The sequence below is a fragment of the Urtica dioica genome, chromosome 11, assembly GCF_054948205.1.
Source record: "Urtica dioica subsp. dioica isolate 48M chromosome 11, U.dioica_male_clone48M_v1_H2, whole genome shotgun sequence".
NCBI classification, from domain to species: domain Eukaryota; kingdom Viridiplantae; phylum Streptophyta; class Magnoliopsida; order Rosales; family Urticaceae; genus Urtica; species Urtica dioica.
Window position 1 is genome coordinate 5,380,090 of NC_142766.1, and position 18,332 is coordinate 5,398,421.

The 18,332-nt window shown below is 41.4% G+C and overlaps 3 protein-coding genes across 3 annotated transcripts; 2 read left to right on the plus strand and 1 right to left on the minus strand.

Annotated features, from left to right (window-relative positions):
- Positions 1 to 2,538: 2,538 nt before the first annotated feature.
- On the plus strand, positions 2,539 to 3,973 carry LOC149380831 (gamma conglutin 1-like). The gene has a single exon (XM_089600928.1). It carries the CDS (start codon positions 2,602 to 2,604, stop codon positions 3,856 to 3,858), a length of 1,257 nt encoding a protein of 418 aa, XP_089457054.1. The 5' UTR covers positions 2,539 to 2,601; the 3' UTR covers positions 3,859 to 3,973.
- A 1,355-nt stretch (positions 3,974 to 5,328) lies between these two features.
- On the minus strand, positions 5,329 to 6,099 carry LOC149380832 (F-box protein At5g49610-like). Its single transcript, XM_089601215.1, has one exon. The coding sequence runs from the start codon at positions 6,097 to 6,099 to the stop codon at positions 5,329 to 5,331; it is 771 nt and encodes a 256-aa protein (XP_089457341.1).
- An 8,066-nt stretch (positions 6,100 to 14,165) lies between these two features.
- CAX11 (cation exchanger 11) lies at positions 14,166 to 17,229 on the plus strand. The gene is made up of 2 exons (XM_089602000.1): positions 14,166 to 15,117; positions 15,702 to 17,229. Exons 1-2 carry the CDS (start codon positions 14,371 to 14,373, stop codon positions 16,464 to 16,466), a joined length of 1,512 nt encoding a protein of 503 aa, XP_089458126.1. The 5' UTR covers positions 14,166 to 14,370; the 3' UTR covers positions 16,467 to 17,229.
- Positions 17,230 to 18,332: the final 1,103 nt, after the last annotated feature.

Consider the following 18,332-nt stretch of genomic DNA (forward strand, 5'->3'; position numbering starts at 1 on the left):
AAAAAGCCAACTTAAACGTTTGATATTGCTAAATAGCCAAAGTTTGGTAAATATTAAGTAAATAGCCATATATGATGACGTGGCTTAATATGGCAGTGGCTATTTACTTGATATTTACGTTTGTAAATATATAAAAATGGCTATTTACCTACTATTTACCAAACCTTGACTATTTAGCAATTCTCAATGTTTAAGTTGACTATTTTACTAAATTACCCATAATAAAATAGATGTTATGCAACTGTTCTTAATATTTTGGAGTGGTGGATTTCAGCCTTTCAGGTATGTTGGCAGTACTTTCTTAAAAAAAAACAGCCTGTACAAAAAACTTCTCAACGAGAAATGTGTTACCCCTAGGGTAACGAAATGACCCGAGCAAACTTTGGACGTAAATATTGAAATTCATGGGAGTTTGTTTAATTTTTGAGCTCGACTCGAGCACATTTGAGTTTGGCTTGGTTAAAAAGCAATTGCATCATTAAAGTTTGAGCCATCGTAGTCAATCTCCTAGCACCGACTACGACTTGGTGGTTACAATGCTTACACCGTGGCCTGATTCAATCTCACTCTCTGAGGCACAATTCAATCTCCAATGTCACCACAAGAATTTCCTTTAACAACATAGCTTAGCTATGGAGATTCATCACAAACAAATATGCAATTTGGGTGAAGCAAGAGTCGCGGCCATCTTGAGAACTAGTCATGGCCGTGGAAGCAAACGTTGCAATAGTCATGGAAACAAGCTCTCAACCTTGCAAAAGATCCGATCACTTGTAAAAGTATCATAAAGATACATTTTGGGTAACGTTGTTTCATGTCGACAAGACAAAAGCTCTAGATTTATATGTCACACAAACAATTGAGTTGTAGAAGACGAAGAGTCATAAATATCGGGAAGGTCCCACATGTGTCGATGATTACATTACTCAATGATTTGCCATCTAGACCCATTCAGAATGTTGTCAAAGTAAAAGACTTCTCTAACTTGAGTCTTGAGTATGAATAGATCGTCCTCGAACCATTCTTTTGCCACATATGCACTTGTCACTTCAAACGTTGTCTTTACAAGCTATTCTTTGGATCGTGCCACATATAATTTTTTCTTAGAAATCGTGACCATATTGCACGCACGCACATGCACACGCACATAGTATGCTGCTACAATATATAGGTTTGCGGCTAAATTTTTTAAATCCAGTTAATAAGCGATATCGAATGCTGTTTTTTTTAAAGGGTGTTATTAAGTAATATAGCCACACGGTTATAGTGAATTGAGATATAGCCCACATTTCGTTAATTTCTTGTAAATAGTCAAGTTAAATTATTAACAGATTAATAAAAGACTTATTTAATCCAGCCAAAAATGTAAAAAAATGTAGTTAATAGGCTGCCACGTATGCAAGTTGGCTATTTACAAAGTATTTACTAAAGGTTGGCTAATTTACAATTCCTATAGTTTAGGTGGCTTACGTAGCCAATTTTTTGTTTTTTAAAAGTGAAAATTTGAAATAGTCATTACACATTGTATTGTCAAGTTTATTTAGTTACTAATCGCTGTTATATGATCTGGTCATAGCTGAATAATCATTGATTTGTTAGTATTTTTCTTTACCATATTTTGATGACGGGAAGTCACAAGACAAGAGTTGCATCATGACTGTGTGATGATTTGAATTATCAGTTTGCGGTCATTATGCTAAAAATGGGTGATATAGCTAAATAGCCAAAATGTGATTTCAAATTTTTTTTTAAACTCAAAAGTAATTATTTTGAAAGTGATAAATTGCTTATAATAATCGTAAAAAAAATAATGATTAAAAAAAAAAAAACAGATCTCATTTTTTTACCTTCAAAAAATAATTTTCTCAGCAATATTTTGTACTTTGGGGTTTCCGTTATTCATTGTTTCCTAAACAAAATCTAGTTTTGAAACAATGGCTCTATTTCTTTTAGTGGAGCAACTTACCCTTTTTCTTAGAAACGTGTTAAATCTTACACACAAGCATTTTCTTATATGAGGCAATCTTTCTGCTTTAATTACAGTTAGTTTATTCGACCAGGGATCATAATTTCAAACTCTGAACACAAAAGAAGAAGCAACGTTGCGTTTTAGATCAACGTTGTAAGTTACAGAGATATATTCCTCACAAAAATTTATACTAAACCAATGAAAACTATAAGAGACATTAGAAATATTAACTGTTATTTTAGCTTGCTTCTTACTAATATTACCCTCTTCTTGAAGGTTAAACTGGTTGAAGATAAGTGATCATACAACACTTCTTCTCTGCATGGCATATCTAGGTGTTAAGAGCTCTTCTGCATTGCCAAGTGCCCTCATACTCAACACCTCTTTGTTTTCTTACCAACAATTCTATGCCCATCTTCTTGCTTTACCATTTCCTAAACACGCCAACTTCCAAACATAACGTCACAAATATAGAAAGCCACTCAAATAAAGCAAAAACTCCCGTTAAAAAAAACTCGTCCACATCTCATGTACCTCTCCGCTATATAAACAAGCCCTTGAGGTTTTCATAAACTATCACTTACAACACCATCATCACATCCCATATATATATATATATATATAGTACAGCCATGGCTTTCCTTCACTGTCTCTTTCTCTTACTCCTCTCATCTCTCTCCGTCCTCGGGTCAGACACACAATCCCGAACCCGGCCCGCTCCGGCCCCGCAAATCAGCAGCCTGGCGGTCCCGGTCAAGAAGGACGCGGCCACGGGGCTCCACGTGGCGACCCTCCAGAAGCGGACCCCGTCGGTGCCGGTGCCGCTCCTCGTCGACCTGAACGCCCCCGTCACCACCGTGAACTGCCAGGCTGGCGGGCGGCCGTACCTCTCGTCCCGCTACGACGCCCCGCTCTGCCACTCCACGCAGTGCTCCCGCGTCGCCGGGCCCCACCACTCGTGCGTGGCCTGCCGCGGCTCCTACCCCGGCTGCCACAACAACACGTGCGGGATCGCCGTCGCGAACCCCATCACTCGCGGCACCGCCATCGGCGAGCTCGCGCAGGACTCACTCTCTCTCCTCGCCACGTGGACGCCCGGGGCCCGCACCATCTCTCAGTTCCTCTTCGTCTGCGCTCCCAAGGAGCTCCTGTCTCGGGGCCTCCCCCAGAGGGCCAGCGGGGCGGTCGCGCTCGGCCACTCCCACAACTCTCTCCCCAACCAGGCGGCTTCTCATCTCGGCTTCCCGCCCAAGTTCTCCACGTGTCTGCCACGTGGGTACGGAAACGGCGCGCTGTTCCTCGGCGACGCTCCTTCCAGGTTCCCGGGAGGGATCGACGTGGCTTCTAAGCTGACGTACGCGCCGTTGAGCGTGAGCGCAATGGGGGAGTACGGGATATCCCTGAACGGGATAAGGATCAACAGCAAGGCGGTGAGGACTAGCTTGACCCGAGCCACCATCAGCACCACCGTGCCGTACTCCGTCCTGGAGCACACCCTGTTCGCGGCGGTGACGAAGTTCTTCGCCGACCAGATGGGGAGCGTGCCACGTGTCAGCCCGGTGGCCCCGTTCGGGGTCTGCTTCCAGGCGGGGAGGATAGCGGGGACCAGGGTGGGTCCCGCGGTGCCGGTGATCGACCTAGTGATTAAGGGCGGGACGGGGACGTGGAGGATCACGGGGGCGAACTCGATGGTGGAGGCTCGGCCGGGGGTGACGTGTCTGGCGTTCGTGGACGGTGGGAGATCGCCGGGACCTGGAGCCATGGTGATCGGAGCTTATCAGTTGGAGGACAATCTGGTGCAGTTCGATCTCGCCAAGTCCGTCGTAGGATTCAGCTCCTCGCTGCTGTTCCAGAGGACTAGTTGCTCCAGCTTTAACTACGCTACGTAAATATAAGATCATACATATAGAAATAAATGAATGACTGTGTACGTACTACGTAGTGACCGTGCGTGTGTTCGAATGTATGTTTTCAAGAATAATTGAATAAAGACGAGGTCATGTATGTATAGGTGGAAAGTTTATGCATTAATGTATGTATAGGTGGAAAGTTTATGCATTAATGCATATGTGTACGTCTTCATCCTTTTGATATGCAAAGTAATAAGTGGATAATAAGAATAAGTGTTTTTTTACGACTAGATATGTAGTTCGTGCAACTACAAACACGCTATCATCGGAGTGATAATCAATCCCCAATCAATATGAACTCTGTAAAAATTAAGTACTATAATAGATATTCGCATAAAAGAACTACGATAGCCACTAAAGAACGAGGCTTTAACCACGACCAAGTTTAGCCAATCAACGTTTTTTGTTTTTTCCTGGAAGAGAGTGTTTGCAAGTCCTTCATCTTCCTACAATTTTTTTTTTTGGTTGGGTACAAGTACAGCACATCACATGTGGTACAATGAGTCATCATTTCTGTGTCTTTATAAAATGGTGTAGAAAGAACAAGAGTTTAGGCACTAAATCATAGTATAGCAAAAAATAGTTGTATTTATAAAGTTAAAGGACTGCTTATGCCAATCGCTCCAAATATAATTTTTTCGTTAACCAGCGCTACCGTTGCCCAGGATAAGCTGCGAGTGGTCATGGTCAAGTAATCTGGTTGACGAACCCCATTCAAATTTCTGAAATTTGTGGTTATTAAATTTTGCAAAGACAGACTGTTTGGGTTGAGCTTTGAGTGTGCTTATTGTGATTGGATTGTGATATTATACTACAACTGATAAAAATAATATGACAGAAAGCAAATTTAATTATAAATTCTAAATATTCTCTAATATGTTTCGGTCTTACTCTCAAGTTGTCATATAATGGCTACTTCATCTCATTATTGTTAGTTTAAATACCCAATAACAATACAAAAAAAAAATCAATGATCCCAAAAAAGAAAAAAGAAAAATGAAAGCTTAGTCTATGATGTCATTCTTAGAAGTGGAATTGGCGTGGGAGACAAGGAATGCACGAAGGCGAAGACCTTCATGTACGACCCCAAGCTTTCAGCCTCGTTCGCCGGAAGCTGGCCGACCTTCTCGTACTCGTCGCGTACGACATCGAATCGGAAAATCTCTCTGCCAGAGATCACAAACACGACGTTAGCGTCGGCCGGGTGCATCGCGAGCACAAACGCCGACGCAAAGGGGCTATTCATCCCGACTTGATGCACCAAACTCCACCGCCTCTCAACAAGCTCCCACACTCTCAAGCAGCTACTCGAACCGTTGACTCTGACAAGCCGCGACAGCCTCGCCCGACCCCCCACCGCCCCCAGCCGAAGCTTGTCGCTCGATGGACGGGGCAGTTTCGTAATTCCACTCTCCTCGCCCGGGAATTCAACGAAATAGCTCTCGGAACTCAAGGGGTCGAACGAGACAACCCTCGAAACCCCGAGTCCGTCCCGTCGAGCCAATGGAGAAACCCGTCGCTAGAAGCCACCGGCTCAACCGGGTTCCCTAGATTCTGGTGCCGGGACGGAAACCTCTTCTCTACCCGGTGGGTAATAGGACCGTACCATTCTCCAGCCTCCGAACTGAACTTCAGAACGTCGAAGTAGAAGGCGTCTTTGGTGACGAAAGAGCCACTGAGAATCACCACGACGAAGTTGTTGCGGTTCTCCTCGGACACGGAGGAGACGAGTCTGAAGTCTGATGCGCGGAAGAAACTCGGGATGCACGGGAGACGTGTCCAGCTTCTGGTGAAGGGATCGCATACGTAGAAATCTCTGAGTCTTCGGGAGACGAGCAAGAGGCCGCTGGCGGAGGAGGCTCGGATCTCGGTGCTCTCCCAGTTCGGGAGGAAGTCCGAGATGTACTGTCCGATGGGCTTCTGCGGGAGGAGGGCGTGGGCCGGGCCGGGCCCACGGGCGAGGCGGAAGAGGATCGAGGCCCGGAAGGATCGGAGGAACGGTTTGTTGGCGTTGACGAGGGAATTCCAGCGACGGCACACCGGGACGCATTGCAGAACCGAGCCAGCGTCGGGGAGGCGATCCAAGATTCCGACGAGGATGTCGTCCGAGAGGATCGACGTGGGATCGGAGCTTCTCTCGTTTTCTCGTTGTTGGTACGGTTTTTCTTCTTCGCTTTTTCGGCGCCTCTTGCTCAGACGCCGCGGCTCAATCATCGTCATTGTTGAGTGTTTCCGTTTTGTGTTCTGTTGTTTTAGGAAAGTCCATATATAGGTATAGCGAGTCTTGGGCTTCAAGTTCAAATAGCTAGGGAATATGCTTTATTTCGCTAGGATATTAAAAAGGGAAAGGAACTGGTAACCTAGTTCGAAAAAAAAGGAAACCCAGTTCGATTTGAATATATATATAAATTATCAAAATTTGACAACAAGTTTGTTCTTCACTTTTTTGTTTTATTTTTGTAGTTTGTACCATGTTTGTGATTGGGTGATAAGTGATAACTATATCTAACTTGGAGAACAAGTTGTTCATCAACAACGTTTGGCCGCTTTTGTTTTTTCTATTTGGGAAAATATCACATTTATACCTGTGTTTTAGTGAAATGTCGAGTTTAACCCTCGGTTTTAAAAAATGTCGAGTTCATACCATCTGTTTAACTAAAATGACGAAATTATACCCTGAAATGAATAACAGCGTCACAAATCTCCCTTTCATTGATATTAACTCTTATATAAGCAAAACCAAATCAAATCTAAATCAGTGCCCTAACTTCCAAATTCTCAATTTTGAAATAAAAATAGCCTTAAATTGAAATTAAATAATAAAACTCATACCTCCTAAGAAATGACTTCATTCCGTGTTCGAATTGTAACTCTAAATTCTGGATTCTCTGTTCGAATATGCGATTTTGATGACTATCAACTATCGATGTTTACCCATTTGCCTCTTTCTGTGTTCTTCACGATTAAGAGACTGTTGTTTATTTTTTAGTTTTTAAATAAATTACATATATGGCGCGAATGAATAAAGATAATTGGTGTTTATATATACATATTATAGTCAACGTCAATGAAAAGTCAATAAAAAGAATATTCGTGACACTGTTGTCTTTTCATGGTATAATTTCATCATTTTAGTTAAACATGAGGTATAATTTCGTCATTTTAGTTAAACAGAGGGTATGAACTCGACATTTTTGAAAACCGAGGGTTAAACTCGACATTTCACTAAAACACAGGGTATAAATGTGTTATTTTCCCTTTCTATTTTTGTCCCTTTCATTTTATCAGTAAACTAAATCTTTTTAATTATAGGAAAAAAAAAACAAGTAAACTAAATCTTAAAGTAAAACAGAGTTAACAGACTAGGATTTATGATATATAATAATATATAATTATTTATTGACATTTTATTTAATATCATTGTGTGTGGATATCCATAAATTAAAAACCACACCATTTCAATCAAATGCTACAAATCTAAATTACACCATCAGAGCGGAGTTTACCCTATGAAAAGAAAAAAGTTCATTTGCAGTAGGACATTTTCCCAATTAAATAAGAAAAATCAATTAAAAATCTCTAGTGTCTTATTCACAATTGACAAATACAAAAAAAGGACACGTAATGCAGTTGTTGTTGTTGTTGTTTTTTTTTTTTTTTTTTTTTTTTTTTTTTTTTTTTCAAACTGGTTATTTAAGAGAGAAAAACAACTCAAAGCTTTTGTTCAAGGAGCCACAAAGTGTCATAGGTGCAGTAGTAAGGGCAACAGCAAAGGAAACATGGAAAATTGTTTTGTTAGGTAAAATATGCCCCCTTAATTTTGGATACCAAGAAGTATATTCAATAAACATGTTGTTTTGTCCAAAATTAGAAAAGTTACATGCCCCCTTCATTGCTTCTCTTTACTTATGCCCCTCTTAAAAATTGAATCCTGATATGATTTTGTATTTTAATTTCTTTAACAAAAAAAAAAAAATTAAAAATTTACCCCGTATCAAGTTGGAAGGCGATTCATTGCTCATTTCAATTATGAATATTAAGTTACAACCATGTTTAGAACATATGTTGATAAATAGGGGTGACAATTCGGGTTACGTGTCGTGTTCGTGCCGTGTCTTATTCGTTTTCATGTATTTTTTGACAGACCCAGACACGACCCATTTATTAATCGTGTCTAGGAGCAAAACCCAAACACGACCCACTATTTTTTTGTCAAACCCAGACCCAACCCACTAAGACCAATTTATTAATCGTGTCTCAATGGACCATGTAACCCACGAACCCACTTGGACCCACATACCCATTTAGACCACTAAACCCATTTGAACACGCGAATCGGTTTAGGCCCTTAGACATGTTTACATCAAAATATTGAAATTCTCTAAATCAAATTAAATAAAAAATTAGTCATAATAAGTCATTGATAAAAATACTCCATATAATCAACTAAGCCACCAACATAATATTTTTACTACAAAAGAGAAGTTCAAACACAATCCATTGGGTCATTCTGAGTCTTTATCGTGTTTACCTATTAACAACCCATTTAATATTCGTGTCTAATTGGGTCCCAATGGGTTGTCGTGTTTGTGTCGTGTTCACCCGTTATTTAATCGTGTTCGACACGGATGGACCCAGATCCATTTTAGGTCGACCCAAACCCATTTACACCGTATCGTAACCGTGTCGTGTCTCGTGTACGGCCCCAAATTGCCACCATTTTAGTCATATCTATGCTGACTTTTTCCTATAGCATATATCAATTGTAGTCCAAAAGTCCCCTTTTCCACCCGACTATTTTTTTTATATTTAATTTTAATTTTAAGAATATTGGTTTTTGGTTTTAAGAATGAATGATTGCCCTTCTCAGACCCTTACTGTCCAACCTGAAAGCAAATATTCGAGAGCACCACAATTCGATACCAAAGATTTGGGACTCAAAACTTGGTCTCCAAATTCACTAAGTAAATCAAGTTAGCAAGCTGCCACCTTGGCAAGTTGCAGCCTACAATCCGAATTGAGGACGGGTTTTTGGAGTTAGCATACCCTCGTGGGATCGCGACCCTTTGTCCTAGTCATTGTAGCCCGTGTGTCGCCCAGGGCATAAGAGACAATGACTTGACGTCGTCCTCACCTTTCTCTGGCTTATCACCAACAGTCTGCTTAGGATTCCAAAGCCAACGGTGACAACTAAACACGAGGGCTGCGCTCATTGCGTGACTTAGCCAACACCTTATAGCACGAGCTGACGACAATCATGCACCACTTGTGTCCGCGTTCCCGAAGGCACCCCTCTCTTTCAAGAGGATTCGCGGCATGCCAAGCTCTGGTAAGGTTCTTCGCTTTGCATCGAATTAAACCACATGCTCCACCGCTTGTGCGGGCACAAAAAATATAAAAGTGAACCATAATGAGAAACATACTTGCCCCATTAGCATGCATATAACGGAGAAACCAGCCCCCTGAAACATCTCTCATAATATGTTCTATGCCGTTGAAAGCTAGATCCATAAGAGGTGTGTAATGCATAAATAAAAAAATGCATGTAACTATTTGAATGACTAAACAAATACCAGTTAAGGAACCGAACCCCTACCAATAACTAAGTCAGTTACAACATATACATAGAATATAAGATAAATTCAAACAAACTGAAAGTGGTTTTCCCAATCCCCAATTATGTCCAAAATTTGTAATAGACGGATAGGAAAAGAAACCGAATTCCTTACTCATGAAAAAAGTGTTTCTCATTCTTCGCCTGACATATATATGATCGACTATAAAAAAACAATTCTGATACGTCATAACATTAAAATTCAACTAGTGAACTAAGTTAACTCAATTGCCATCAAATTTCGACGCCAAAAGCCACATATTCTCAAAAAATTAAAATTCACTTTGATTGTTTTTTAGTTAGGGAATCAAAAGTATTACTGGAGTTTAACTCAATACTCAAAATATTTGAAATATACAAAAGAAACATGTTAATTTGACGCCATGGATGTAAAGACGTGGTGCAAGTGCAAACTCAAATGCTGCTCAACATAAAATTTGTCGAGAACTTGAAATAGAGGATTAAGAGAACCTTATTCGTCAATTGATCTGCTCTAGCACAAATTTCATATAATTTGAGTTTCGAATTACTTACCATGTAAAAAATTCTCATAATATTGAATAACACCAGTCATATCTATAAATCAAATGGCCCAAATTTTTTTCAAAAATAAATGATAAAAAAATAATTTATTCTAAAAAGTTGGACATCCAATTTAAATGGGTAACCAAATTTTCCACTTTAGTATAAGATCATCCAATTTTTCCATATTAATTAATCTGGAATCTGGACATTCCAAATTCCAAGAAAAAAGTGGACGTCAGATTGTCGAACTTTTCTTGTCCAAATGCGCAGGATGGTCCATCCCCATGCCAATTTACCAGAACCAATCGACAGTCCAAATTTGATACTTCTATTACTAAATCACTTGTTCAAAATATTTTCTAATATATCCCATTTCTTTCTCTTCTTTTCCCTCTTCTTCTACTAGCTCCTCAAAAAAATAACCCCTCAATCGAAGAAGAAGAAAAAGAAGAAGAAGAAGAACATTTGATCTCCGCACACGACCGTGCCAGAATCGTGACAGCATTGTTCCGTCGTCCTCGGCCGCGGAGCCTCCTTTTCCATCTCCGGTAGGTCTCTCTCCGTCGCCATCGACTCCCGCCGTAGCTTTTGGGAACTCCTCCTCCTCCACGGTGTCTCCCCGTCCAACACATGCTGCGTCAAAACCTCCACCGTCCACCAATCTCTCAAAAGTTCCAGTTTTACTCGCTGCAGCCACGAAAGCCGGAGGAATTAAAATCCGTGGTTAGAATACGTCATGAGTAATAATACAATTTTTTTAAAAAATATTTTTGGTTTATTTTTAATATTTTTTCCTTGCAAGATATTGAGGCGAACAATAGAAGCATCGAAGTTCCTCATTGCGTTTCTCTCTTTTTTCGTTGTTATGTTTTGTCTTCATCGAAAACAACAGAAAATGAAGAGAGCTCGGCAACGGAGAAACCACAAAGCCCGATCCAGCGTGAAAAAGTAGATCTACTATTTATTGTGATGTTTCTAAGGATGTTCTATCACGTTATGAAACAACTTATTGGTTTAGCTAAGTATCACAAGAACATAAATTGAAAGTAAAGAAACACCAGAGTTGGTAGCCCAGTTCGACCAATCGTGCCTACTTCTGGAGGATGATATTTCGAGTGGAAAGAGAAACTTCACTAGACGTTAGAGTAAGTACAAGATCGGACAATCATGGATGATCACCTTCTAGGTTTCCTATAACTTTAAACTACCCTAGAGTTTCTAATCCAGGCTCCCCTTGTGTTTGAGCAACACACAAACAACTCTGTGACGAAACTCTAATAGTGACTATCAACAACACAGAGTCTAAAACACACATAGAACAGGGTATTTCAGCGATGATGACTGTTGATGTAAGAATCGTCCTTCAACAATCACGAACTGTATATTATGGATAGTGTATCGTTCTTATATTTATATAATGTGGATCTCAGAATTCGTCGTAAATATAATTGAATTAATATGAAAATAAATGAAAACTAATATATAAACGCTTTATTGAGAATGGGTTGGACTGAATACAAAGAAATGACTGATCTCGAATACAGAGAATTTCGGCTCAATCAAGACAGAGAATATACGAAAAATAATGATTCCAAAATTCAGAAAAAAAGTGCTGGTATTTATAGGCGAAGTCGAACTCTCCCTCCCTCCTTGATCCGTCGTCCACGTGGTCAGCCTGGAATCTCTCAGAGCGCTTCGTGCGGATGGACTCTTCTGAACTGGCGAAAGATTTGCATGAAGACCGCTTCCTCCGGGCTGACCAAGCAGACACCTTGACTTGTTCTTCTGGTTGGCGAAGTAGGGCGAGCGAAATGGGCTTCTGATTGAGCTGGGCTTCCGAGTGAGCTGGGCCTCTGAGCGAGATGGGCTTCTGAGCGAGCCCAATTCTCTGGGCTAAGGTTCATAAGATGGAATTTAGAGAATGGGGTCAAATCCCACTCCCACAATGACTACAACAACAATACCTAGATGTGTAACCTTACCAAACAGGGAAAGAAACCCTTATATACGACACAAATCGAAGTAGTGTCATTGGTTAGGATTTCTCAATGCACATGGTGAACTCTCATTAGACGATCGGTAAAAACACGGAAGCAAATCAGACAAAAGACATGTTTGCAAAAAAACACGTTATAGTATTGACGTGTAAAGTAGACGTCTCATGTTGTCGCTCAATGTGATATGATTCCCATGGAATCGTTTTTGGTCCTTTAGTCGAGCGACTCAGCCGATTTTGTGCTACTCAAAGTCGCACGTTGCTGCCATCAACACCGTCTTTTAGTCAATGTGATGGCGAAATTAGTTTGTGTGATCATTCACAAATCGTGATTACTGAGGAGTTACAATGCTCCGAGTAAAGGGGTGTCGACCCATACATTAATTGTAGTTGGTCCTCTATTCTATCAATTGATAATTGATGATGCACAAGGGAAACCGCGTAAAGAAATGTGTCGACCCATACTTGCACCATTAGACCGGAGTCACCACCACTAGACGGTCGAATCAATAAAGAAATAAAAAAAAGTCACTTCTCAGAGAGAGTGAGAGAAATTTCAGAAATTTCCTCGTTGCATTTCTCTCTTTTTCCGTCGTTATGTTTTATCGAAAACAACGGAAAATGAGAGCTCGGCGACGGAGAAACCACAAAGCCCGATCCAGCGTGAAAAAATAGATCTACTATTTATTGTGATGTTTCTAAGGATGTTCTATCACGTTATGAAACAACTTATTGGTTTAACTAAGTATCACAAGCACATAAATTGAAAGTAAAGAAACACCAGAGTTGGTAGCCTAGTTCGGTCAATCGTGCCTACTTCTGGAGGATGATATTTCGAGTGGAAAGAGAAACTTCACTAGACGTTAGAGTAAGTACAACGTCGGACAATCATGGATGATCACCTTCTAGGTTTCCTATAACTTCAAACTACCCTAGAGTTTCTAATCCAGGCTCCCCTTGTGTTTGAACTCCTCTCACTTTCCACTCACACTCTCACAGTATTTCAACAACGTTTATAACAATACGTGTTTACAATAATCTGACTCAACATACAAACAACTCTGTGACGAAAACTAATAGGGACTATCAATAACACAAAGTCTAAAACACACCTAGAACAATCACGAACTATATATTATGGATAGTGTATCGTTTTTATATTTATATAATGTGGATCTCAGAATTCGTCGTAAATAGAATTGAATTAATGTGAAAATAAATGGAAACAAATATATAAACGTTATTGAGAATGGGTCGGACTGAATACAAAAAAATGACTGAACTCGAATACAGAGAATTTCGGCTCAATCAAGACAGAGAATATACGAAAAATAATAATTCCAAAATTCAGAAAAAAAAAGTGCTGGTAAATCTTCTCCAGCTTCTATTTATAGGCGAAGTCGAACTCTCCCTCCCTCCTTGATCCGTTGTCCACGTGGTCGGCCTGGAATCTCTCAGACCGCTTCGTGCGGAGACTCTTCTGAACTGGCGAAAGATTTGCATGAAGACCGCTTCCTCCGGGCTGACCAAGCAGACACCTTGACTTGTTCTTCTGGTTGGCGAGGTAGGGTGAGCGAGATGGGCTTCTGAGTGAGCTGGGCTTCTGAGCGAGATGGGCTTCTGAGCGAGCCCAATTCTCCGGGCCGAGGTCCAGAAGATGGAATTTAGGGGATGTGGTCATCCCACTCCCACAATGGCTACAACAAAAATACCTAAATGTGTAACCTTACCAAATAGAGAAAGCGACCATTATATACGACACAAATCAACGTAGTGTCATTGGCTAGGATTTCTCAATGCACATGGTGAACTCTCATTGAACGATCGGTAAAAACGCGGAAGCAAATCAGATAAAAAACATGTCTGCAAAAATACACGTTACAGTATTGACGTGTAAAATAAATGTTTCATCTTGTAGACGGATGTTTTCAACATCGCTCAATGCGATATGATTCCCATGGAATCGTTTTGGTCTTTTAGTCGAGCGACTCAGCCGATTTTGTGCTACTCAAAGTCACACGTCGCTGCCATCAACGCCGTCTTTTAGTCAATGTGATGGCGAAATTAGTGTGTGTGATCATTCACAAGTCGTGATTACTGATGAGTTACAATGCTCCGAGTAAAGGGGTGTCGACCCATACATTAATTGTAGTTGGTCCTCTATTCTATCAATTGATAATTGATGATGCGTAAGGGAAACCGCGTAAAGAAATGTGTCGACCGATACTTGCACCATTAGACCGGAGTCACCACCACTAGACGGTCGAATTAATAAAGAAAATAAAAAAATAGTCACTTCTCAGAGAGAGAGAGAGGAAGTTGTCGATTTGTGTTGCGGAGGTGGGTGTGTAATGGCATGGCAGTCTCTTCAATCTCGAGCATCGTCACAATCACAATCACAGTCGCAGCCACAATAACCCTCCTCTCCTCCTTCGCCGTGCCCTTTCTCTCCTCCTCCTCCGATGGACGCAGATCGCTCATGGAATCCCCGGCGTGGGAGTCTCAGTCGCGATCGCTGCCGATCCTGACAGTCCTGATATCGCTCCACTTCTACATCCTCATCAAGACCGCGCAGGACCACTTCTCCACAGTGACCACCACGCTCTCGTCCCTACTCAACCTCTCGCCAAGCATGGCCGCCGTGACGCTCCTCGCCCTCGGCAACGGCGCGCCCGACCTCTTCTCGTCCCTCGCCGCCCTCCGCGCCGGCCACCACCGCACCGGCCTCGCCGCCATCCTCTCCGCCGGCGCCTTCGTCTCCGCCTTCGTCGTCGGCTTCGTGGCCATCCACGCCGCGCCATTCTCGCTCAACGCCACCACCTTCGTCCGCGATGTCTCCTTCTACCTCATCGCCGCCATGTCTCTCTTCTGCGTCTACCTCTCCGCCGAGATTTACCTATGGCAGGCCGTCGCCTTCGTCGCCTTCTACTTCTTCTTCGTTGCGTTCGTCTTTCGAATGGATTTGGGGATGAGTGCGGAGGAGAGGGCCAAGAGTGGCGGAGCTGGAGAGACGAGATCGCGCGATTGCGAGGTGGGACACGTGTTCGAGGATTCCCGTGCTCAGGATCTCCCGGGTTCTCGCTTCGGCCGACTTCTTGCAACGGTATGTTTAAGGTCCGATCCTTTTTTTTTTTATGCTCAATGTGCTCGTTTTACGGTTCATATGTCTGCAAGTTTGGAATTGGCGCTTCATATCATTGTTTAGTTGCGAAATTTGGACTTTGATTCTTTTAGGAGTCCATAAGAACAACTTACAGAGTTAGTTGCGTATTATGAGCAGAAATAAGGCTGAGAAGTAGAAGAGTCTTGCTCATTCAACTTCAAACTAAAACAGGGGGGAAAGAATGAACAGAAAAGAAAAAGTAGTGATGTTCACTAGAATACAATTAGGAACTACACTTCAAATACAAATGTGTTTTTGGCTTAAAGTGGGGTTCTTAGAAAACTAAAACTTCACTCTATGTAAGATAGAGAGATTGAACAAATCTGTTTGTGTGTGTGTGTTTTGTTTTTTTTTTTTTTTTTTGAATTTTTAGTTGATTTATGATAGCTAGATATTTGATCCTGATAAATTCAAATAATGCTTACCCTCTATGACATGGTTACACCTTGTAAATTCATAAACACTGTTTTCGTTTTTCGTTGAAATTTGAAACCCTTATACTGTGTATGTTATTCTGCACGCAGATATCAAAAACCTGGGAGGTCCCGGTTTCTGTAATGTTGAAGTTGACGATTCCTCAGACTGCGCCTTCTGAGTGGAGCAGATTCTATATGTCGGCCAACATTGCTTTATGCCCGTTAGCTCTTCTTTACGCCGCAAACTCATTCGTTCAATTTGATCATCCCATTTCTTTCCTCATATCAAACACCCATTTCCCTCTCTGGCTTGTCGTGATCTTCGCCAGCTCGTCCCTCGCGGTGCTCCACTTCTTGACGGAGAGAGAACCGCCCAAAACAGAGCGAATCCACGTAGTGGTCGTAGCCTTCGTGATGAGCGTTTTTTGGATCTCCACAATTGCAGGCGAGCTTCTGAGCTGCCTCGCCACTCTTGGGTCGCTCCTCAAGTTGCCTCCGGCGATTCTGGGCCTCACCGTCCTCGCTTGGGGGAACTCGGTGGGCGATCTCGTTGCTGATGTGGCTCTTGCCAAGGCAGGTCACCCGGAAATGGCCGTGGCTGGGTGCTTCGCGGGCCCGATGTTTAACATGCTTGTTGGGCTGGGCTCGGCTCTGGTGGTCCAGACGGGCAATATTTACCCGGAGGCTTATAAGCTCGATTTTCACGTGGGGATTGTAATTGCGTTCATATTCTTGCTTCTGAGCTTGATGGGGTCTCTGCTGGTGATCACGTGGCACAGATTCCGGGTACCCAAGTTCTGGGGATTCTGCCTTGTAAGTCTTTATGTCGCTTTCACGGCTCTTAGCTTAGTAGTCGCTAAATTCTCTGGGTGATTGTTGGTATTCCGTGGTGAGCTTTATTTATTGACATAATGACTCGTAAATCTAGCCACCACACCGAAGCTTACCTTGCATATGGCACTCAATTTGTTTCCCAGAGAGAAAAATTCCTTGCTAATATAGGCATTGCCCAAGTAACTTCTCTCCACATTTAGAATGTACGGGCCAAACAAAGGTCTCAGTTATAGTTATCTGGGAAAAATTATTTCTTTATACAGGCAATCCATGTCCTCTGAATTAGATTGTAAAAATGACTTGATTTTTTGCCCTGTCAGGGAGTTTTGAATATTTCAATGCTTAATTGTAGACTGCACATGTAAAAATGTAAAGTCTTGGGGTTGTAAATATAGAGAGAAAGAAAGGCCTGGGTAGCAATCACAATACAATGCAACATGGGTTTTGTAATCTTTGATGTTTTTCCACTTCTCCTTTCTACTTCTTTGACCAAATTTAGAAGGTAGAAAAAAGAAGGGCTCTGGTACGCCATATTCGGTCCAATTCCCCCTTTAAGCTATCCCGTAGCCTCCTATCTCCACCCTTCTGAGAGACATTACTTTCTCAAGCTCTTGCTTTGAAGGCCACAACGCTTGGCAAAGGGTTTAAACAAGTTGTTTCTCGCAGAGACTTGACTGTAGTTGGTAATATGCTTGTGCGAATGTGCGCAACGAGCTGTGATCTATATTCATTTTTCCAGTAAATTGGTAGCCACTGTTTGACACTCGGATTTTTATGATGAAAATGAAATTTTGTAGAAAAATGTGAGGGAACAGTTGAAGTTCTCTATTGTGTTCAGGGCCGGCCCGAACTATTGTGTGGCCTTAGGCAAGAATGAAAAAAACTAGGGCTTTATATTATAAAAAAAGAGGGACTTGAACATAGTAGCTTCCTTTCTAAAAAAATTGAGGCCTTTTATTCCTCCTAAAATTTGAGGCATTTTATTCTTGAGGCCTTTTTTTGATATGATGAAGAAAAATATTCAGGCTTTTTTCACTTTAAAATTTGGAGGCCTTAGGCCATTGCCTAAGTGGCCTAAGGCAAGGGCCGGCCCTGATTGTGTTGATGGTCAAAGAAATTTTATGGGAAATAGAACACAGAGTGAGAAGAGAGACAGAAATATGACATCTGCATTTGCACATAAGCTTGAATTTTCGTTTTTGGAATCCAAGTTTTACTTTTACATTTATTTTATCAAATTTTTACTCAATTTTTTTTCCACAAATTCAAATACAAGAAAAATATTGGATTCTTAGTTTTTTTTCCCCCACGATATTACAACCAAATAGAACTCTCTGAGAACTTCATGCATGATTGGCCTTCAATTTACAGCCTTGCTGGTTTCTGTGAATAATTGCTAGCCATATCTAGTCTTGATGTACAACCTCGGCTTCTGATGGGAATATCCACATTTCGTCTTTGTAAAGGAATTAGCCTCAATCTCAAACTAACATAAAGCCATAAGAATCAGAGGATATATTCCTCCAAGCCTAAAATGAAGTCCAATTAGATCTACAACACCTAACTCAAAGGACCTTTGTATCTCAAGAAAACAACATTATAACTACTTGTGCTAAACAATACATCTCAATTGACTATGTAAAATTTTAAACTGAGTTTGCAGTGTTTAATTGCGCATAACCGATATACAAGGCCTTTTTGGCTTGCCTATGGGCATTACATTGAAGTACTGAAAGTGTGCTCGACTTTCCACAGGTTCTTGTTAATTTGCTATCAACTTCGCAAGTCATTTGATCTTTGTTATAATGATGATTAGGTGACTATTTTCCTCGTACAAAGCCAGGATATATAATAATTTGGATTAGAGCAGTCAGCATTGATGGGAGACAATAATTCTCGATCACT